Here is an 18,033-nt window from a genome sequence, read left to right on the forward strand (position 1 = left end):
GCAGAAAGCAGAATGCTGCGCTGCACTGATTAGCAGGATAATCAGCGCGAGGTGGATTCGTCCGGGCTCGACTCATATCTCTTAAATTTTTAATGCAGTGTTGTATTTTGCAGTGTAACAAGTCTGAAGATTTAAAAAGCTTTGGGCAGCAGCGGGGGCATTTGCAGGAAGGAGGGGGGTCTTGCTAGCTACTTGCCACAGCATTAAAGCAAAGTAAATAGCTGTTGTGTCTCATTACCATTCATTTTTAAAGGGGACTGTTAGTATAATGAATGCCTGCGCTATCTTCTCTGGGTCCTCCTCCTCCTTCAATATTAAGAAGAGTAATACTATCTTTCACGCTAGATAAAGTGCGAGCAAATATTTCCTTTGCAATTAAAATGGTCAATTTTGCTTATGCACAACGGGCTCCGTACAACACCGAGTTTTGGACTTAATTACCTACAATAACAGTGTGATATATTGGGTGTATGGTTCTTTGCTGGGAGAGCGTGATACAAAACAAGATGCTTTTAATAAACTCATAAAGACAAGCCCAGGCCCTGTGGAGCATATAATGTGTGAGCGTGTGTGGGAGTGTGCAGTCTTTAATTCGTTTTCACACAGAAAGACTCAAAGATGAGCACCTGCATCCAGAGGTGGGTACAAATAAATCAAAAAGTATCTTGTTATAAGTTACAAATACTAATTACTAATGTATTATATGCGCTGAAATAAATATCGGTATGCAAAATGTATTTAATTTCAATACAAATAGTTTGAAAATACAAAAATAAGTTCTATACAAACTAATATCATCACATTTATGCATTAAAATATCAAAAACTCTACACATGCATTTTCTTGAGTTGTGAACATTTATACTATCCCAAATTTTTCCAACAATGTCCAAATGCAGAGAAATCTGGAATTTATCCAAGTTGACGGAGTGTTTCCAGGTGGCCGTTGCTGGCAAGTTGCTTTAACTCACAGGAAAACATGTGATATGTTGGATACGCCAGAGAGTGAGGAAGGAAGTCGTCACACATGACTAAGCATAATGTGAATCAAACTTTAATACATTACCTTGAACGTGATTTCTGCCCGAGTCATGTCAGATAGATTTTCATCAGCTATGGTCGTTGTTTAAACATGAAGAAAACACCTCCCATGGTCCAATGCTACTTCATGACATCATCAAACCATGTCTTTGGATATTGTTTTAATGTCAGAGAGACCCCATTCAAACCACTATGATAAATAGATGAGCTCTGCTCATTTCCCACATCGTAGATTTGAAGTGTGTATGTAGATGTGCATGATCAGTGGTGTCAGCACAAACTCACCAGAAAAATGGTCGTATAGGTCGTCTGTCCAAGCAACTTATTTACCTTTATTGTTAGGCAGCAACCTCCACTGGCTGAAGTAATTATGATGGGAGGAGGACAAAGAGTGAGAAACCCCTCAAAGTGAAGGATGAGTCAAACTCAGGACCTTCAACCACCCAGAGACCAGAGTCTGCACCTCGTGTGAAACCAAAAGTCAACTTGACGTATATAAAGTTTTGCAATATATCATATTTATTTACTTACTTTAACCCAATCCATGATCTTTTCCTAAATCTATCCAAGTAGTTTTGGTGCCTAAACCTAACTAGACTGTGAACAACGTTCACACACTTATGGTCTAGCGTGCTTCTTGCTGGCACTCTCCAGAGGTTAAATATGTCATTTTGAGAATTATTATCAATTGACCTATTCATATATGAGGATGTGTTGGTGGTTTCTGTCTAGTACAGTAAGTAGGAGTTTTACAGTTGTGTTTGCAATGTGCTCTTTTCTATTTTCTTTTAGTTAACCTTTTTATGACCTGGCCAAGACAGTCAGCATAAAAAAAAAAAAAAATGTTACAGACAGAACACAACAGGAGACAAAATACTATTAACAAGCATTTAAATTAACATCAAAAAGAGAAATTTCTATGAGGTTACCAGGTAAGCTGAAAACACTGACATCATAAGGAATCTGCCACTAATTCTCATGTCATGTTTTAGTGTCATTTAGTAAGTTTGCATTAGCTGCAGCCTCTGATCATATTTTGATTAAATACTTTTATATGAGGGTAAATTTACACAAACCACCAAAGCTGTTCTTGTTGCAGGTCCTGACAGGACATGAGCTTCTAAAAGTGTTTTCTTTACATTACATCTTATTTTGTTCTGCTCAGGAAATACAAATTATGAAATACTCAAAAGTAATTAATGCCACTACAAGAGGTTTTTAACTGGCTATGAAACAGTCTTAATTTAATACTCTATATAACCTACGTAACTTAATTAGGTCATTTGGCCAAAGATTGGCTGTTTCTATATAGTTATTTTTAATACCTGCCACCAGCTCAGATTCCCCTTAATTTATTTTTATTTTTTTTATCTAGATTACCTTATTTTTGGTGTCATACTGTGTGATTATTATGATGGAAATGCTATTGCTTTTCTCCATAATGGCCTCCAAAATCAACAAAAATATCTAAGTTCTTTGTGTGAGCTTTAAATATATATTTTAATTACATGTGATTGAAATGTGGCCAATCTCTGCCTGTAGTCACGCACGCAAAAAGTCCCAAAAGGAGATTTCTGATTGTAAAAGGAGCTCTCTGTTCTGAGTGTTCACGTATTTTTTATACTATAGTATCACCCTAAAACAAGCCACTGTGAATTCTTGTGTAACCAACCAACACTAACATGTTTTTCAATTATATCGGGGTTAAAGGTTGAGGACCTGCCTCACCCTTCTTGCCCCAGGTTTTCTGTTGTTTATGTTCTCACCAATGATTATTGCCATCAACGCTTTTATGGAGGACGCCATCAAATCCTCTTTAAATCGGTTGTAAAATTAGTGCTGATTCTGTTGAATCTGTCAAGACAAATGCTGAATTAAGCTGGCAGTTCACAGAAATCAATTTTTCTCTCACACTTTAAACAATACAAGCACATTTCTCCAGAAGTATTTAAAGGGCCGGTTCACCCGAAATAAAAAAAGACACTTATTTACTCATGTATTTCTTTTAGAGTCATCAAACAGGTTTTTTAAAAGCTACAATATGCAACATTTCCATATTAAAAACACAAGACATAGTTATAGATTTTGTTGAGTTGTGTGCTTATATTATCCCAAATGTTCCCAGCAATGTTCAAACCCAGAGACATCTGCGCTTTATTCAAGGTAACGGTTACTAGCCACTAGTTCTTATAACTTCCAGGAAAACACAGGATATGTGGGTCACTTGAGAGAGTGAAGGAGGCTTTACAAACCCAAAACATTGGTACTGAAGTCCTGGGAATGGGACTTAGCAGTCAACTATATTTATGTTGTGTTAGCAAACAAAAACTGACAAATCCTACGTATGCTACCTTTAAACTTCTGTCTCCACACCAATGAAATGAACGTGTCTGGAATTTTATTACTGAGGCTTAAAGCAATGAAAAATTACATTAAACATTTTCAGCAGCAATGTTTCTTTCTGGAAACTATTTCTCAGTTTTCTGTATAATTCAAAGAGCTCAACGTAAACAGTTTTTATTGGAACAGCTTTCAACCAAAGATATAGTCCCTATGAAAACTGACGACTCTTTGCTGTTGAATTTTTTTTATGTTTTGTTTGTAAAAATAAAAAAAAACTGTCTGCGTGGACTGATACCACTATTTCTAAGTGGAAAAATATGTTTTTACAGCGTGACCCTTTAATTTTCCATATTAAAGTGAAATTAAATTATTTGTTATCACACAGACAGGACCAGGCAGCACATATGTTTCTTGCACATTTTAAATGGTGCATGTTTAAGAAGGCACCATAGGTTGCCACATGTAATATTTCTGTTGTCACTGCATTAGCATGATGAATGCAGACACTTTTTATTAGAGACAAATGAAGGCCATTGTGACACAATTATGGCAAAAACAATAACAACGCAGTGTGAGCCACTCCATGATTGATAATACATCGGGGGGGGATTCAGTGGTGTTGGGCTTAACCAGGCTCTCCCTCAGGGGTTTTCCCTTGGCATTAGTCAGGCAAATCCCTTTGTCAACCTCTCCCCTCGCCATTTTTATTCATAAGCATTTGGCCCTAAGAAAGACATCAAACCAAGAATACAACGAGAGGTCAACATCGTCTTTGCGCAATGTTAACCTCTGCATTGATGAAGCTAATTCACATTTCCTCAGTCCAGCCTACGGGGGTTCAGGAGGGGAGGAGGGGGAGGAGCAGAGGGAGGCAGCAGGGTGTGTGTGTGTGTGTGTGTGTGTGTGTGTGTGTGTGTGTGTGTGTGTGTGTGTGTGTGTGTGTGTATGCATGTGTGCGTCTCCGCCTGTGCCTCTGTGTATGTCAGCGGCCACTTTGTAGTGAGTCATCCTCTTGACCCGGGCCCCTCCACATGGGGTTTGTATTGATAGCGTTTGCTGAAAGGAGGGGAAAGTGAATGTTGTCCGAGCTCATTGGAATGACAATGGGGGCATATGGTTGTGTGTGTGTTGGTGTATGGTCATGGCAGCCACCATATTCCTCTGTGCAGGGTTGCCAGGTGCTTCATGAACGGACCCACTGAGAGTCGACAAATCATACACCAATGCAACAGACTGGCTCGTGGCTCTGCAGCCCGACAGGGGGGCTCTCAGTAGCTGCCGGCCTCTATTTCTTTCCTTCTCTGCTTTCTCCTCTCTATCTTTGCTCAACATTATATAACAAACCATAACAAGTTAAAGTGAGGGTTCACCCCCAAATCAAATTTCTTTGACTTGTAGTGTTATCAACCCATTGAGATAGTTTTAGCATTGCAGCGATATCAGCCATCTCTCCAATATAATGGAACAAGCTGGCACTTGGCTTGTGGTGTTCAAAGCACTAAATAAAAAAATAAATAAATAAATAAATAAATTAATTAATTAAAAAAAACATTTAAATTATTCTCTTTCCAGAAATCATGGCCCAGTCACTCAAGATAGTCCACAGGCCTCATTGTGAGCAGTTTCATGTAAGAACTACTGTATGTTTTTTTCTAGTAGAAAGAAAGTAGTTCCATTAAATTCTACTGCAGAACGGAAGCAGTTCAGAGGATACTGTTAAAAGAAAATATTTCCATGTATTTTATTGCAAATCCTTTTTGCAATAGTTAGGGTAGATTCTGCTGTAGAAAGAAAATAGTTCTGGTAGATTCTACCGCAGAAGGAAAGTAGTTCTTGCATGAAACTTCTCACAACAAGGTCTGTGGATTATCTTGGGCAGCTGGGTCATGATTTCTAGAAAGAGACATTGCTGTTCAGTTTTTCCAGTTTTTCTTTTTATAAGTATTATTTCGTTTTATTTATTTATTTATTTGTCACTTTGAGCACCACAAGCTGAGCACCATCCACTTCCATTATATTAGAGAGAAAGCAGACATTTCTATGGCTGACATCTCCAAAACTCAACAACTCACACGAAAAAAGTCTAGATGGATTAATAGCACTACAGGTAAGAGAGAAAATATGTATTTTTGATTTTGGGATGAACTGTCACTTTAAAAATAAAAGAAGAAATCACACTCGAGATGAGTGTCAAGCAGAGCCACCATTCATTCATTATCTGTTTATCCTCCTAATCAGAGCCCCCTACTCTGAACACTGTAAAAACCCCACAGAGAACAAGAGAATAAAGCTAACCTGATGTAGTAGCATCCCCTCCCACACAAAGCCACTTCTTCTGTCATGAATAGTCAGCTCCACCCTAATGACTATTCAATACAGTCTGCAGGCTGCAGATGAACGGCCAATCCACAGCAGCATCTGCTGCGGGCCTAACTCGCCAGACGCCAGCCTTGTAAGAGGGCCATTGCAGGCTAATTGAAAGACAGAGGCCATCTCTCAAAGACAATGTTTGTGCATGTGTGTGTATGTGTGTGTGTGTGTGTGTGTGTGTGTGTGTGTGTGTGTGTGTGTGTGTGTGTGTGTGTGTGTGTGTGTGTGTGTGTGTTGGGAGGGAGACTTGACAGCAAAAAGGCTAAGAGAAAGAAAAGAGAAGAGAGGAAAATAATTGACAAAGGATGGAGAGAATGAAGAAGAGGGAGTGAGGAGGAGAAAGAGAGACATTCCTCTCCTCACAGAAAGAACAGCTGACCTGTCAGCATTTGTTCCCATGCGGCCATATTGGAAAAGCCCCTGTGGGCATTGAATTAACACAACCCAAACCCACTTCATGTAATTAGAGTGGCCTTGTGGTCTTATCTTATTTTAAATACATGTTTGAATCATGAAAGAAAAGCAGACACTACAGCTACTTTTTGAAATGATTAAAGCTTGAACTGATATCTTGGATGGACCACAGGTTAGAAAGTGTTGAGCTGGTAATTGCAGCCTGCAATTAAAAGTACGTGTTAAATAACAAAATCCAGGGTCACACATTTTCTAACAGTACGCTAATACACTAAGACACAACAAGCTGTACTTTGTATCAAATTAGACAAAAACTAGAAATATGCTCTTCATTCGACAGTATCTTTTATTAGACCTTTATCAGATATTTTTAGAGGGTAATTAGGGACACGTTACATCAAAACTGTACTGTAAACTACAGTGAAATCACATATCTGATACTTTTCCATTTAAAAACAATATATGAACCAAATTTACCAAGAAAAGGACAAAGTTATGTAGGTAGAGGAATATTTTGCCTATGGGCGATAGCACAGATTTATTGTAATATTATAGGCAGATAATGTGATTTGATCAAAGAAAATGGTTGTCGGTTCTTGGCTGCTTCAATTGCCCCTAATTACCCTCTAATAGAGTCTAATAAGGGCTTATAAGTGGAAAATAATACACTTTAGTTTACAGTACAGTTCTGTTGTACTGAATTCCTAATTACACTCTAATAAAGTGTAATATAGGTCTACTTGAGCGTCAACTTCCATCTAATAAAGAACATATTATTTCTAGTTTTCATCTAATTTGACCCAAAGTTTGGCTCGTTACATCTTATTACTACTGTGAGGTGCATAATGTCTAATTAGGGTCTAAATATTGTCCAGTAAAGAGCATATTATTTCTGTCTAATTTAATACTAAGTACAGATTGTTACATCTTATTAGTGTACTGTAAAATAAAGTGCAATCAATTCCAGTCTAATCTATAATTTTACATGTAAGTAATCAAAAGAAGTCAGTATTTACATTTCTGAATGTGACTAATTGAATTTTCTGTTGTTTTTCACCTCAAGGTCTCTTTATCCTCCTTTGCAAGTCTTTGCATCAAGTAAGAAAAATGAAAAATAAAAAACAGCCTCTGCAAATGAAAACTAAAGGATTGCTGTCATAATTCTCCACAGTTCTCCTCTGGCAGTTTTTATTACCGAAGGCGGTGAATAATCTTTTCCACCCCGGCCATCCCAAATAACACAATCCTTCAGCATCACTGCTTACTGTGTTTTATGGTGAAGTGGAGATGAGAAAGGAAGAACATTCAAATGAAGCACTATCTAGTGCTGCGCTCCAGCATCCATCGCACCGAGGAGGGATTCATCAGCAGCCTGTGAATATACAGAGGAGCAAAGATAAAGTGGACACTGAGAGCAGGCAGGACACCAAGGTCATGTCCTCAGTGTTGTCTCTAGGAAGTCAGGGGATTTTAAAGCCTAAATAATTGTGTATATCGTACAATTACACACAAACTATAGATAGTGTCTTTTAAAGGCTCATTCTGGTGTTTATTTTAGACTCACTATCATTCAATTTGACATTCTTACACTGCAAAAAATATATATTTCTATTGAGTCATTTTTGTTTTGAGTCCTGTTTCCTTAAAACATGAAAAACTATTAGTTTAATAGGAATATTCAAGCCTGTTTCCAATAAAAATCAACTAGTTTCAAGTATTTTTCTTGAGTCTAGCACAACTTGTTTTATTCTCTCTTTCTTTAAGATGACGACACAAATTTTGGGAAAATTCTTGAGAAACGTTTATTTCTACAGGAAACAGGAAAAAAATTACAACCAAGAGTAATTTTTTTGCTTTTCTTCCAAGAAAAAGTTGCTTTTACAGCTCAAATTAGAAATGTATTTTTGCAGTGTAAACAAAAATAGAATTTTTAAACAAGAGATCAAAATAAAAACAAGTATTTTAATTAGTTTTTTTGTTTGTTTGTTTTTTACAGAAAATATAACTAAAAGACAGTTAATTTAGTTAATAAATATGAAAGAATTCATAATGAACAGAAATAGAAAGTTTTGATTCTTTTTTGATTAAAAAAATGTGAATTTGGGATTCTGACCTCAGTATATCTAAAATCTTGGCTACAGCCCTGAAAGCATGTGGAAGTAGCTGTTGCATAATGGTTAAGCTGGTTGCTTTTTAAATGAAGAGAGCAGATTGTGAAACAAAAAACGAGGTGAAACATGTTTTCAGAGAAGGGCTAATGGTCAAAATTGGCGTGGCGCGGGCTCATATCTGATGGCCACATATGCGCCGTTTCAAAGTGTGCTTTCTGTAAATTAGGAATGCTTATGTTCAAGCTGCGCCAACAACAAGTGTACAGGCCCCAAACCACACCAGTATGATCAGGGGCGTGCAGCCAGTCTGTTACTGGCTGGCAGGAGAGTGTGAGAGGAGCAACTGCTCCACCAGGTAAGACAGAAAACACATCTGACAGGGCTCAGGTTCAGTTTTTATTGACATCATAAGGAAAAAATACAATGTTGGCACACTCTTAGCATTAAAACAGTGGTGTCAAACTATTTATTGAGTGAATGATTCTGCGCAGAGTCCACAGCAGTCAGTGTGTTTTATATTACTTCAGCCAGAGACCCATGAAAAGGTTTCTTTAAGGAGAGAGTGGCTCTGTATTATACACTCCCCATGGGGTAACTTCAGCACTTCTTGTGTTTCTTGGGAGACGGTGCACCTGTTTTTGCTTCTCCTTGCATGAGGATAAAGTCATGACTGGTTAATTTATTGACGGTTGTGTTCGACTCCATTTTTATGTTTCTTTTTATTTATTTTGCAGTTTTATGAAGAGGGTTCAGAAGCACTGAGCAGTGCTTTTTATTTTATTTTATTTTATTTTATTTATGAAAAACAGCCATTTCTTTTTAGTTTGCTGACAGGTAGAGTGGAGATAATCTTTCATTTTGTATTTATTTTTTTTTTGAAATGACAAAAACTAAGTACATTTAGTCATTCTTAAGTACACTTTTGAGGTACTTATTACTTCAATACATTTATCTTACAGCTATAGTTACCAGTTACTTTGTAGATTAAGATAACAAAAAACATATTATATAAAATATAAAGCTTTTAAGGAAAAACTGCCCAACAAAATAGTTAAAATCAGCTCCACTTCATCTTGCTACAAAATTAAAATGCTCCTTTCATTTTAATGAAGTACAGAGTAGTTTTAACACTTAAAAGGACCAGTATGTAGGATTTAGAATCATATAAACATTATAAACCTTATACCTTATAAACATCCATTCTAAGGTGAGAAAAACTCAACAATTCTTATTTTCAGGTGATTATACACTAATGAAAACATACTTATGAATATTATATTGAATTTCTGACATATTCTGCCCATAAATCCCCCTAAAACTTACACACCATACCTTGAAGTATATGTTTTGATAATACTATTTCAGTTAAGTAAAATTTGAACTGCAAGACTTAAGCTTGTAGTAGATTACATTATGGCTTTAATACTTGCACTTAAGTAATAGAAGTGAACACTTCCAGCACTCATATTTTCATACACACACAGCAGATAGTTTGAGTTTATCCTTTGAGATGGTCTCAGAAATTTCTGCTTCTTACTCAGTACAGTGGATATGAATTTAATTTTGTTTGTGGTGCTCAAAAATTGAGTGTATATTATTGTGTATAATATTGTGAGTATTTCTTTGGTAGAAAGCTGATCCACAATAATAGACAGATGTCTTAGCCAAAAGTACTATTCAAACTTTCATCTTTCAGCTAATTTAACTCAAAAATCATGTTCTGCCTTTGTTAAAGTGAGTGTAACTTTTAATAAACAGTGACCACGGGTACATGTTATGTTAAAGATACATGTTAAAATGTTGTGTAACAGCAGCACAAGATGAGAAAAGTCTGCAAACTGACTTTGTGATATCACTGCTGATCAGGCCAGACCACATGAGGCTTCAGCAGCAAAACCCTCAAGTGTACTGAACTGATCAGGGCTGAACCGCTTTTGAGTTAAATCGGTGGTGTCAAACAGACGTTCCTGAGGACAGAACCGACCCACCAAAAGGTCCAATCCGGCCCACAGGATGACTTGAACATAAGTGTAAAAATATTGCAGAGCAGTCATTATTTCCAGACCAATATCGAACATTATGTAAAACATTGTCAATCGACAGATTCAGTACAAAACAATCTGTCAGAAGATAACTTCACCTTCTTCCTTCTCCTTCCAGCATTATTACGCAGGAGTGAAAATGTGTGTAAAATTAATTTCTAGATCAAGAACAAGTATTTTCAATCATAAAGAATTAAAATACTTTATTGTTGTTCCTTTTCAAAACACAAACACTGTTTTGTGCTTTTGTAGATCGACTGGGGCGTCTCAGGCTGCTCACCATTTATTTTGTGAATAGATGGTTCATTAATTGTAAACATTTTCAGAATGCACTTCTTTACACTAAAAAGTAAATATTTGGAGCTGATATTATTATTGATCCGTTATTATGCAGTGGTTTTACTGGTCTGACCCACTTGAGATTTAACTGGGCTGTTTGTCGCCCATGAACTAAAATGAGTTTGACATCTCTGAGTCAAACTTCTCATTGGTAAGACTAAGAATGGGTTATTTCTCCTTTCAAAAGTGGCATAGTCTTGCTTTAAAGTATTTTTTGCTGCATTTAATTTTTTCTGGGTGCCATTATTTTGTCATTATTGTAGTCTGACTGATTGCATGGATGGATATCGCTGGATTTAAATGCGAGACTTGTTTTTTTTGTGATTTGGTTGAACTAACCCTTTAACAGGACCCTTGTTGAAGTCAACCCTGCAGAGAACAGTGTGCTGAGCGCAGTGCTCAGTGCAGTCCACGTGGATCGCAGTGATAATGGTGCTGCTTATGATCCTCTGCTCCAGCAGCACTGGCACTGCACTGCAAGGCAGGAGAAGCCGGGCCGTCAGGGATTTGTCAGAGGCCTGTTATTACATCTCTAGTCACATAAAATATGGCCGCCTCTCCAGAGATCCAACTGCTAGATAAATCCACTCTCCTCCAACCAGACTGGCCCCCGCGAAGAAAACCATCCAATGGTGTAGCTCAGCCAGTGACCTCTGGTAATGACGTGTGATTTATACAGTACATGTTTTAAACTGAGGGACACATCCGAGACATTTCCCCCCTCTCTTCCTCTATCTCTGTGTGTATCTATATCTGGTGTCATGTGAGATAACAGGGAGGCCTTTGGGAGAGGGGAGACATGACACCCATCTTTGGGGTCTCACAAAATGGCTACAGTGTGGATAGTTTCCCCTGCAGCTGTCTAATCGCGGTCTAAGCCTGCAGTGAGCGCCGTGTCTCCTCCTGCATGAGGTCACTAACACACATATTGCAGGATGGCACTTTAAGCTAACAGACCGCAGTGTGGAAGGCCTAAATCAACACCTGGTTGGGAAGAAAAAAAAAAGGTGCTCAAGTGGCAGATTACAGCAATATTGTAAACTAACACTACACTGTAAAAAATGTTTTAGAGCTACTACCGGGGGTTTTAACTGCTCGTGAACTAGAGTCAATTTATTACTGATGCCTCTACATGACCTATGTAAGCAAACCACACCATCCATGAAAAGACTGCCACCGGGTCAGATCCTCCTTGAAATCAGATCATTTTTCCAGAAACAGTTACACTGAAAATTAAAGTAGCAAACTCAAAAAGATGAGATTTTTAATTTGATAATTTTGTTCTTTATATTACTTTACATTTTGTGGTTGTAGCTGGTGAAACACTACCACGTTTGTCCACAGGAGCCTCCAAAATCATCATATTAAAGTTCCTTGTAGTAGCTTTAACTTCAAAAAGTCAAGTGTCTGGGCTGCCTTAAAATTTGAGGTTGATTGAATTTGAACAGAAAAGTAGAGGTAATTTTGCAATGATTCAAAGCAAATAAACTTTGCTTATTAATTAAACTTGATATTAATTTAGTTGCACTTGAGAAAACATGCTCAGTAAGCTTAACAGCTAATATGCCACTCTTGTTCCTTTAAAAACTTAATTTAACGAGTTGATTGAACCCTGTACAGTACATTCATTCAATTCATCATTTTAAGTGAAAATCTTAAAGTTAGACTAATTTGTGTTTATAAGTTCTTAAAAATTCTGAAAATAAATACCAGAAATTTAAAGTTAAATTAGCCCAAATAAATTTAACTTTTCTATTTGTGTTAAATGAATGACAAAAGATTAGTTGATTCCACTAAAGTCCTGTATTATTATTATTATTATTATTATTATTATTATTATTATTATTATTATCGTTTTACAGTGTACTTAATTATGATTAATTGGAGCTTTTGGGCGTTTGTTACAAATATAAATCCAACACCAGTCCATCAAAATGACAAAATGAGCATACCAAAAACAAACTAGATACCATTAGTAAGTGAGTGAATAGAGTGTGAGAGGGAGTCCTTTTCCAGCAGACAGTCAGTGATGTGGTCTGTACTGTCCCCTGCCAGGGAACGTCCCCTGCACAGTCTAGTAGCTTAAGAGATTAAGTTGTGTGGCTAAAGGAGAGCTGAGAGGCAGGCCGTGTCGTTGACCTTGGCAAGCGAGACACAGAGATGATGACACACCACTACAAATATCTGTCTTTAATAAACAGGCACTGAACACCATGACCCAACGCAGCCCCGCTGGCTGCAAACACACACGTTTAATACACAAGTTAAAACATTTAGAATTTTTATAATATTTTTTTTCACCATATATCAACTTGCGCGCCATATAATGCATTTTAGAATATTTTCCATATTATAATGTAATGTTATATAATGATCTGTCGTTTGTTTTAATTGTGTTATAAATGTGTTAAGTAGTGGATGATGAAACATACTGCCTGTTTAGACGCCTATTGAGTTAGGTGGTCTTCAATACTAGTTATTTAATACAATAATTGTTTTTAATAATTTCATCGTTTTTGTTTTTCATTTAGCTAAATTTTGTTTGCCTTCATAAATCTTGCTGCATGCATTCATTAAACTCTTTTTTTCAAAGGATCTACATTATTTCTATTGTTGTTTTTCTCTGTCTGTCTTTTTTATATTTAAACCCTGCTGTCTTTTTAAAGACTGGTGTTGTGAAAATAATTGGGAAGCTAAAAGAAACTCTTGGCTAATGTGAGAGAAACGTGTTCAAAAGTTGGTCACATTTCAACATAACGTCCAAAGAGCAGTTACCTCTGAAATCAGATCTGACTCCCCACCAGCAGCAAATATAAACCGCTTGGCTTTGTCCCCCGCTTCATAACCTAATAAACTTCAAATGGACCTTTTACAAACTGACAGCCAAAGATCTCTTTCCTCTCCTTTTTCATGTAAAAACGAAACGGAAAAAATGTGTTATTTGGGGTGAAATCAAGGCGTCAATCTGCCTGTTTTAACAGGAATGTGATATAAAATATAAAGTATTAGATAAATATTAAATAAAAATAAAATGTTCCTCTTTTTTCGTTGCTTTCAGTCCTGTCTCATATAAGACACTTAATTCTACACAGTGTAACGTGACATCAATAGACTTTGCTTGATTAAATATAGTCATCTGATTTTTAATAAAAGAATAAAAGAAATCAATAGAATAGAATAGAATAGAATAGAATGGGAAACATTTAAACTTAACTAGGCTAAATACAAATAGTAAATACCATGCATCATCATGTTCATCATCATCGTCATCATCATCGTCATCTTCATCACTCTGTTGATGTTTTATTTTTACTGATGCGTCCATCAGTGTCGTGAAGCTAATCTTTACAATACTGACTTAAAGCATGCTGGACATTCATTCATTCTTAAGGTAAACAGACAATATAAGATAACAGCATTTTTATATCAACATCGAAAACAACAAAAAACATCAATGTGCAAATACTAATAATCATAATCATAAATTGTTGGTAGTAAAAATTTCCCCTTTCCGCCGTAAAATTATGAGTAACTCAGTTAATACAAGGATACAATTAAAACTTCAATGTTGTGAAATTAAAAAATTACAATTTCCTTTCTTTTGGTCGGCATTTAAAAAAATACATATATTTTTTCATAAAATAATCATGATTTGGGGGTAAAAAAAAAAAAAATCTGATATTTTGTCGTAAATTCGTTTTCCCTAGTCAAATACCCTGTCGCCAATAATTTTCCCTACCTGCACCAAAATAAACTTATCATGTCAAACCTGCAGGACGCGGGTAAATTTGAGAGGAGATGAAATATTTCTCGGATGATATAAAAGGAGCCCTTTCGTCTGAGTTATGGCCCGGATTTGGCGTTGCTGAGAGGGACGCATGCTGCTCCTTCTCTCCCGCCCCAGAGGAGGTATCATCAGAGCTGATATATGGCTCAGCTCTACATTACCTTTACAAAACAAAGGATCATCCACGCTTTGGGTCGAGGAAAATATCCTTCTGACTATCTGCGACATCTTAAGACAACACCTGAGTCGACTTGTCTTTTTACGGCACCATCCGGATAATCCAAATACTTTTAAATACAAGAACTCCTGCTGAACTAAAACTAAAAGTTTGACGCATAAAAACGCTTAAATAGGCTACGGATTGTGATCTCTCTCCCCCTCATCTCCCTCTCTCCCTCTCTGCTTCCCCTCATTTACCCCATATACCTATTCTGGTATCTCACCACACGACTAAATTAGACCAAAGATGATAAGAGCACAAAGCATTATAATTCCGCCGGGCTCCTCCTCCTTCCAGCCATGCGTCCTAATTAATGGGACACCCCCAGTCGCAAAAAGCCCCGCACTGGACTGCAACATAGTCAAAGAGTGAAAGGGAAGAGGGCGAAAGTGCCACTGGAGATAATTGATTACCTACCAATCAATGATAACTTGTTAGTAATCGTCAACTCTTTGGACCTCGCCATTTTCAGGGAGGCATCTCACTCCTGCGGACTTGCTGCTCCCGAGGATCGACACTTTGAAGACAGACATCCCATTTTGGAATAAGATTTTTCTTTTCTTCAATCTTCTCTCCTCCGTGTCTTTTTAATCTCTTAACTGTTATGTGACTTTTTTTTTTTTTCTCCCCAAAAGCCTCGCTCGTTTTTTTTTTAACCGCTGAATATTTCAAACATAAACTCGCATAAACTCTCTGCGCACAACCAATGATGACATCCAAAGAAGTGGCCAAATGTGATGCAGTGGAAACCAGGAGGCGAAGTCCGCTGGACCACTTGCCGCCTCCTGCCAACTCAAACAAGCCGCTGACCCCCTTCAGCATCGAGGACATCCTCAACAAACCGTCCGTGAAACGAAGTTACACAATTTGCGGCACCGCTCATCTAATTTCGTCCTCCGAGAAGCACCGTCCGTCCAGCATCCCTCTATCCAGCCGGGCTCTCCTCACCCAGACCTCCCCGCTCTGCGCGCTGGAGGAGCTGGCCAGCAAAACCTTCAAGGGGCTGGAAGTCAGCGTTTTACAGGCTGCGGAAGGTACGTGTCCAACATAAAAAATACAATCTAACACAAACATTTTTAGCTGTTATTATAGGCGTTTTCTCAGATTTTTTCTTTTCTTATTCAGTGGCCTGCACCAGACAGAAAACGACCCTTTAGTTGCACCTTGTATTTTGCACAATAGATGAAATAAATGTGCTTGTTTAATAGTCAGAGAAAACACTTCTTCTCTGTGCATTAATGCATATTTTTCGTCTAAAAATGTCTCATCGAACAAAGACGTCTCAATATTCTGGGCTCTTCTCCAACCAAATAATAAATCGCCAAAGCTTTTCTTTAATATTAGAGTCCCGTGTGTGTGGTGCTCAGTATTTCCCAGTGGTGTCTGGGTAATATCCTTGTAATTACCTGCTCCCTCACAAGCTGAAGGTTTCACATAGGGTCATTTTGATTGTTATTTTTGCGTTAGGAACACTTTTATGCGCAGCAGAAGCGCTGCACCTGCAGGATTCACTGATTCTCACTCGGCCTCTGTCTCTCCTCACAGGCCGGGACGGGATGACTCTGTTCGGCCAAAGAAGCACTCCGAAGAAGCGTCGGAAGTCTCGGACGGCGTTCACCAACCACCAGATCTACGAGCTGGAGAAGCGCTTCCTCTACCAGAAGTACCTGTCCCCGGCCGACCGGGACCAGATCGCGCAGCAGCTGGGCCTGACGAACGCGCAGGTCATCACGTGGTTTCAGAACCGGAGGGCCAAGCTAAAACGGGACCTGGAGGAGATGAAGGCTGACGTGGAGTCGGCCAAGGCCATCGGCCAGGTCCCCTTGGACAAGCTCGCCAAGCTGGCGGACCTGGAGAAATGCGCCAACGGCACGCTGGGCCACCCGCGAGGCGAGTCCCCCGCGCGGGGCGGCCAGCAGGAACACGAGCTCGCGCAGAAAGTGCGGATGTCGCCGCTGTCTCCGTTCTCAGACCACACAACGAGTAAAGAGTGCTCGGAGGACGAGGACGTGGAGATTGATGTGGATGACTGATGGCGCAGCGTGCGGCTGGACGGTCGACAAACACACAAAAAAGACGATTTAAGAGAAAAATCCCTCCGAGGACTTGTAACTTACTGCTTATATTGTATACCATATCTCAGAACATGTACCAAAATGTATGACTTCTTTTATATCGGCACAGATAGACCTATTCATAGTGAAGCATGAACACAGAACAAGAAATATGCAGTGGTATTTTACAATGTATTCATTAGCAAACTCTTACTTCTTGCAATCAAAGCAATATGGTCTAAAATGACATGAGTAACTTATTATTTTTTTACACTATAGGTCAACACACACACACACACACACACACACACACACACACACACACACACCTGTTTCATCGCTGTAAGACCTACCCTCACACACACGCGCACACACACACATACACACACACACACACACACACCACGATGAAAGTGCTCCAGTTTTTCGCATTTTTTGCATGTAAATGCATGATTTTGATTTGTGATCATTATCTATTTATTTCTACTTTTTTTTTTATTTAATTGTTTTTGTGTTTTGTTTTTTCTGCGAGCCAAATCGCCATGAGTCACTTTGTCACTGCCGGCTCTTCTTCTTCTTCTCCTCCTCCTCTTCATCTGACTGTGACCCTTGACTTCAGTTCATATATTCGGCGTCCCGATGCTGCAGTGCATGATGATGATGATGATGATGATGATGATGATGATGATCGGAAAGGCAAATTCGGACATTCACTGTTAGTTATGCGTTTTATGGGAATGCTCAAAATCGATGGCGAGGAACAAAAGTGAATATTGCGGTGATTTTGACGAGCTATATGCTACTTTTTAGATTTATTGTTTGGATACAATAGATTTACAGTTATAAATTTGTTATGTTTTGTACACCTGTAAGTGCCTTTCTAAAATCAGGACATTATTTGAAAACCAATGCACAGACTGTAATGTATATAGGCTACTATGGGAATAAAATGGCTTTTCTGAATATATCTTTTATGTTGTAATTCTTGAATTAATGTGGAGGTTTTTATTACGTACAATAGCCTGGGATTTTCTTTCTCTGGTGAGGACAAAAAAAATCATTTTAGAAACACGCTGTCGTTGCCAAAATCTGGGCGTGTGAGCCTATCAAAAGCGGCCTATTTAGAGTTATTATTCTGAACCATTTTGTCCCTTTGTGTCCTTTTCTACTAAACATTTTGTGGCCCGGAATCTCACATCTCCTTTCACGTCCTAAATGCGTATCATGGCTTCTTGACCCTTAGACGTGTTTCTCCATTCGTGGCAAAAATTTATGTGAGAAACACAAATCTGGTGCCGGGGGGAAAAAAAGGC

General features: G+C 38.2%; 1 protein-coding gene across 1 annotated transcript; it reads left to right on the top strand.

Moving 5' to 3' along the window:
* Positions 1-14,338: 14,338 nt before the first annotated feature.
* lbx1b (ladybird homeobox 1b) lies at positions 14,339-17,683 on the top strand. The gene is made up of 2 exons (XM_084715966.1): positions 14,339-15,700; positions 16,212-17,683. The coding sequence occupies exons 1-2, from the start codon at positions 15,373-15,375 to the stop codon at positions 16,697-16,699; spliced, it is 816 nt and encodes a 271-aa protein (XP_084572092.1). The 5' UTR covers positions 14,339-15,372; the 3' UTR covers positions 16,700-17,683.
* Positions 17,684-18,033: the final 350 nt, after the last annotated feature.

Source organism: Lutjanus erythropterus, chromosome 3, assembly GCF_056507025.1.
Source record: "Lutjanus erythropterus isolate fLutEry1 chromosome 3, fLutEry1.hap2, whole genome shotgun sequence".
In the NCBI taxonomy this organism is placed as follows: domain Eukaryota; kingdom Metazoa; phylum Chordata; class Actinopteri; order Lutjaniformes; family Lutjanidae; genus Lutjanus; species Lutjanus erythropterus.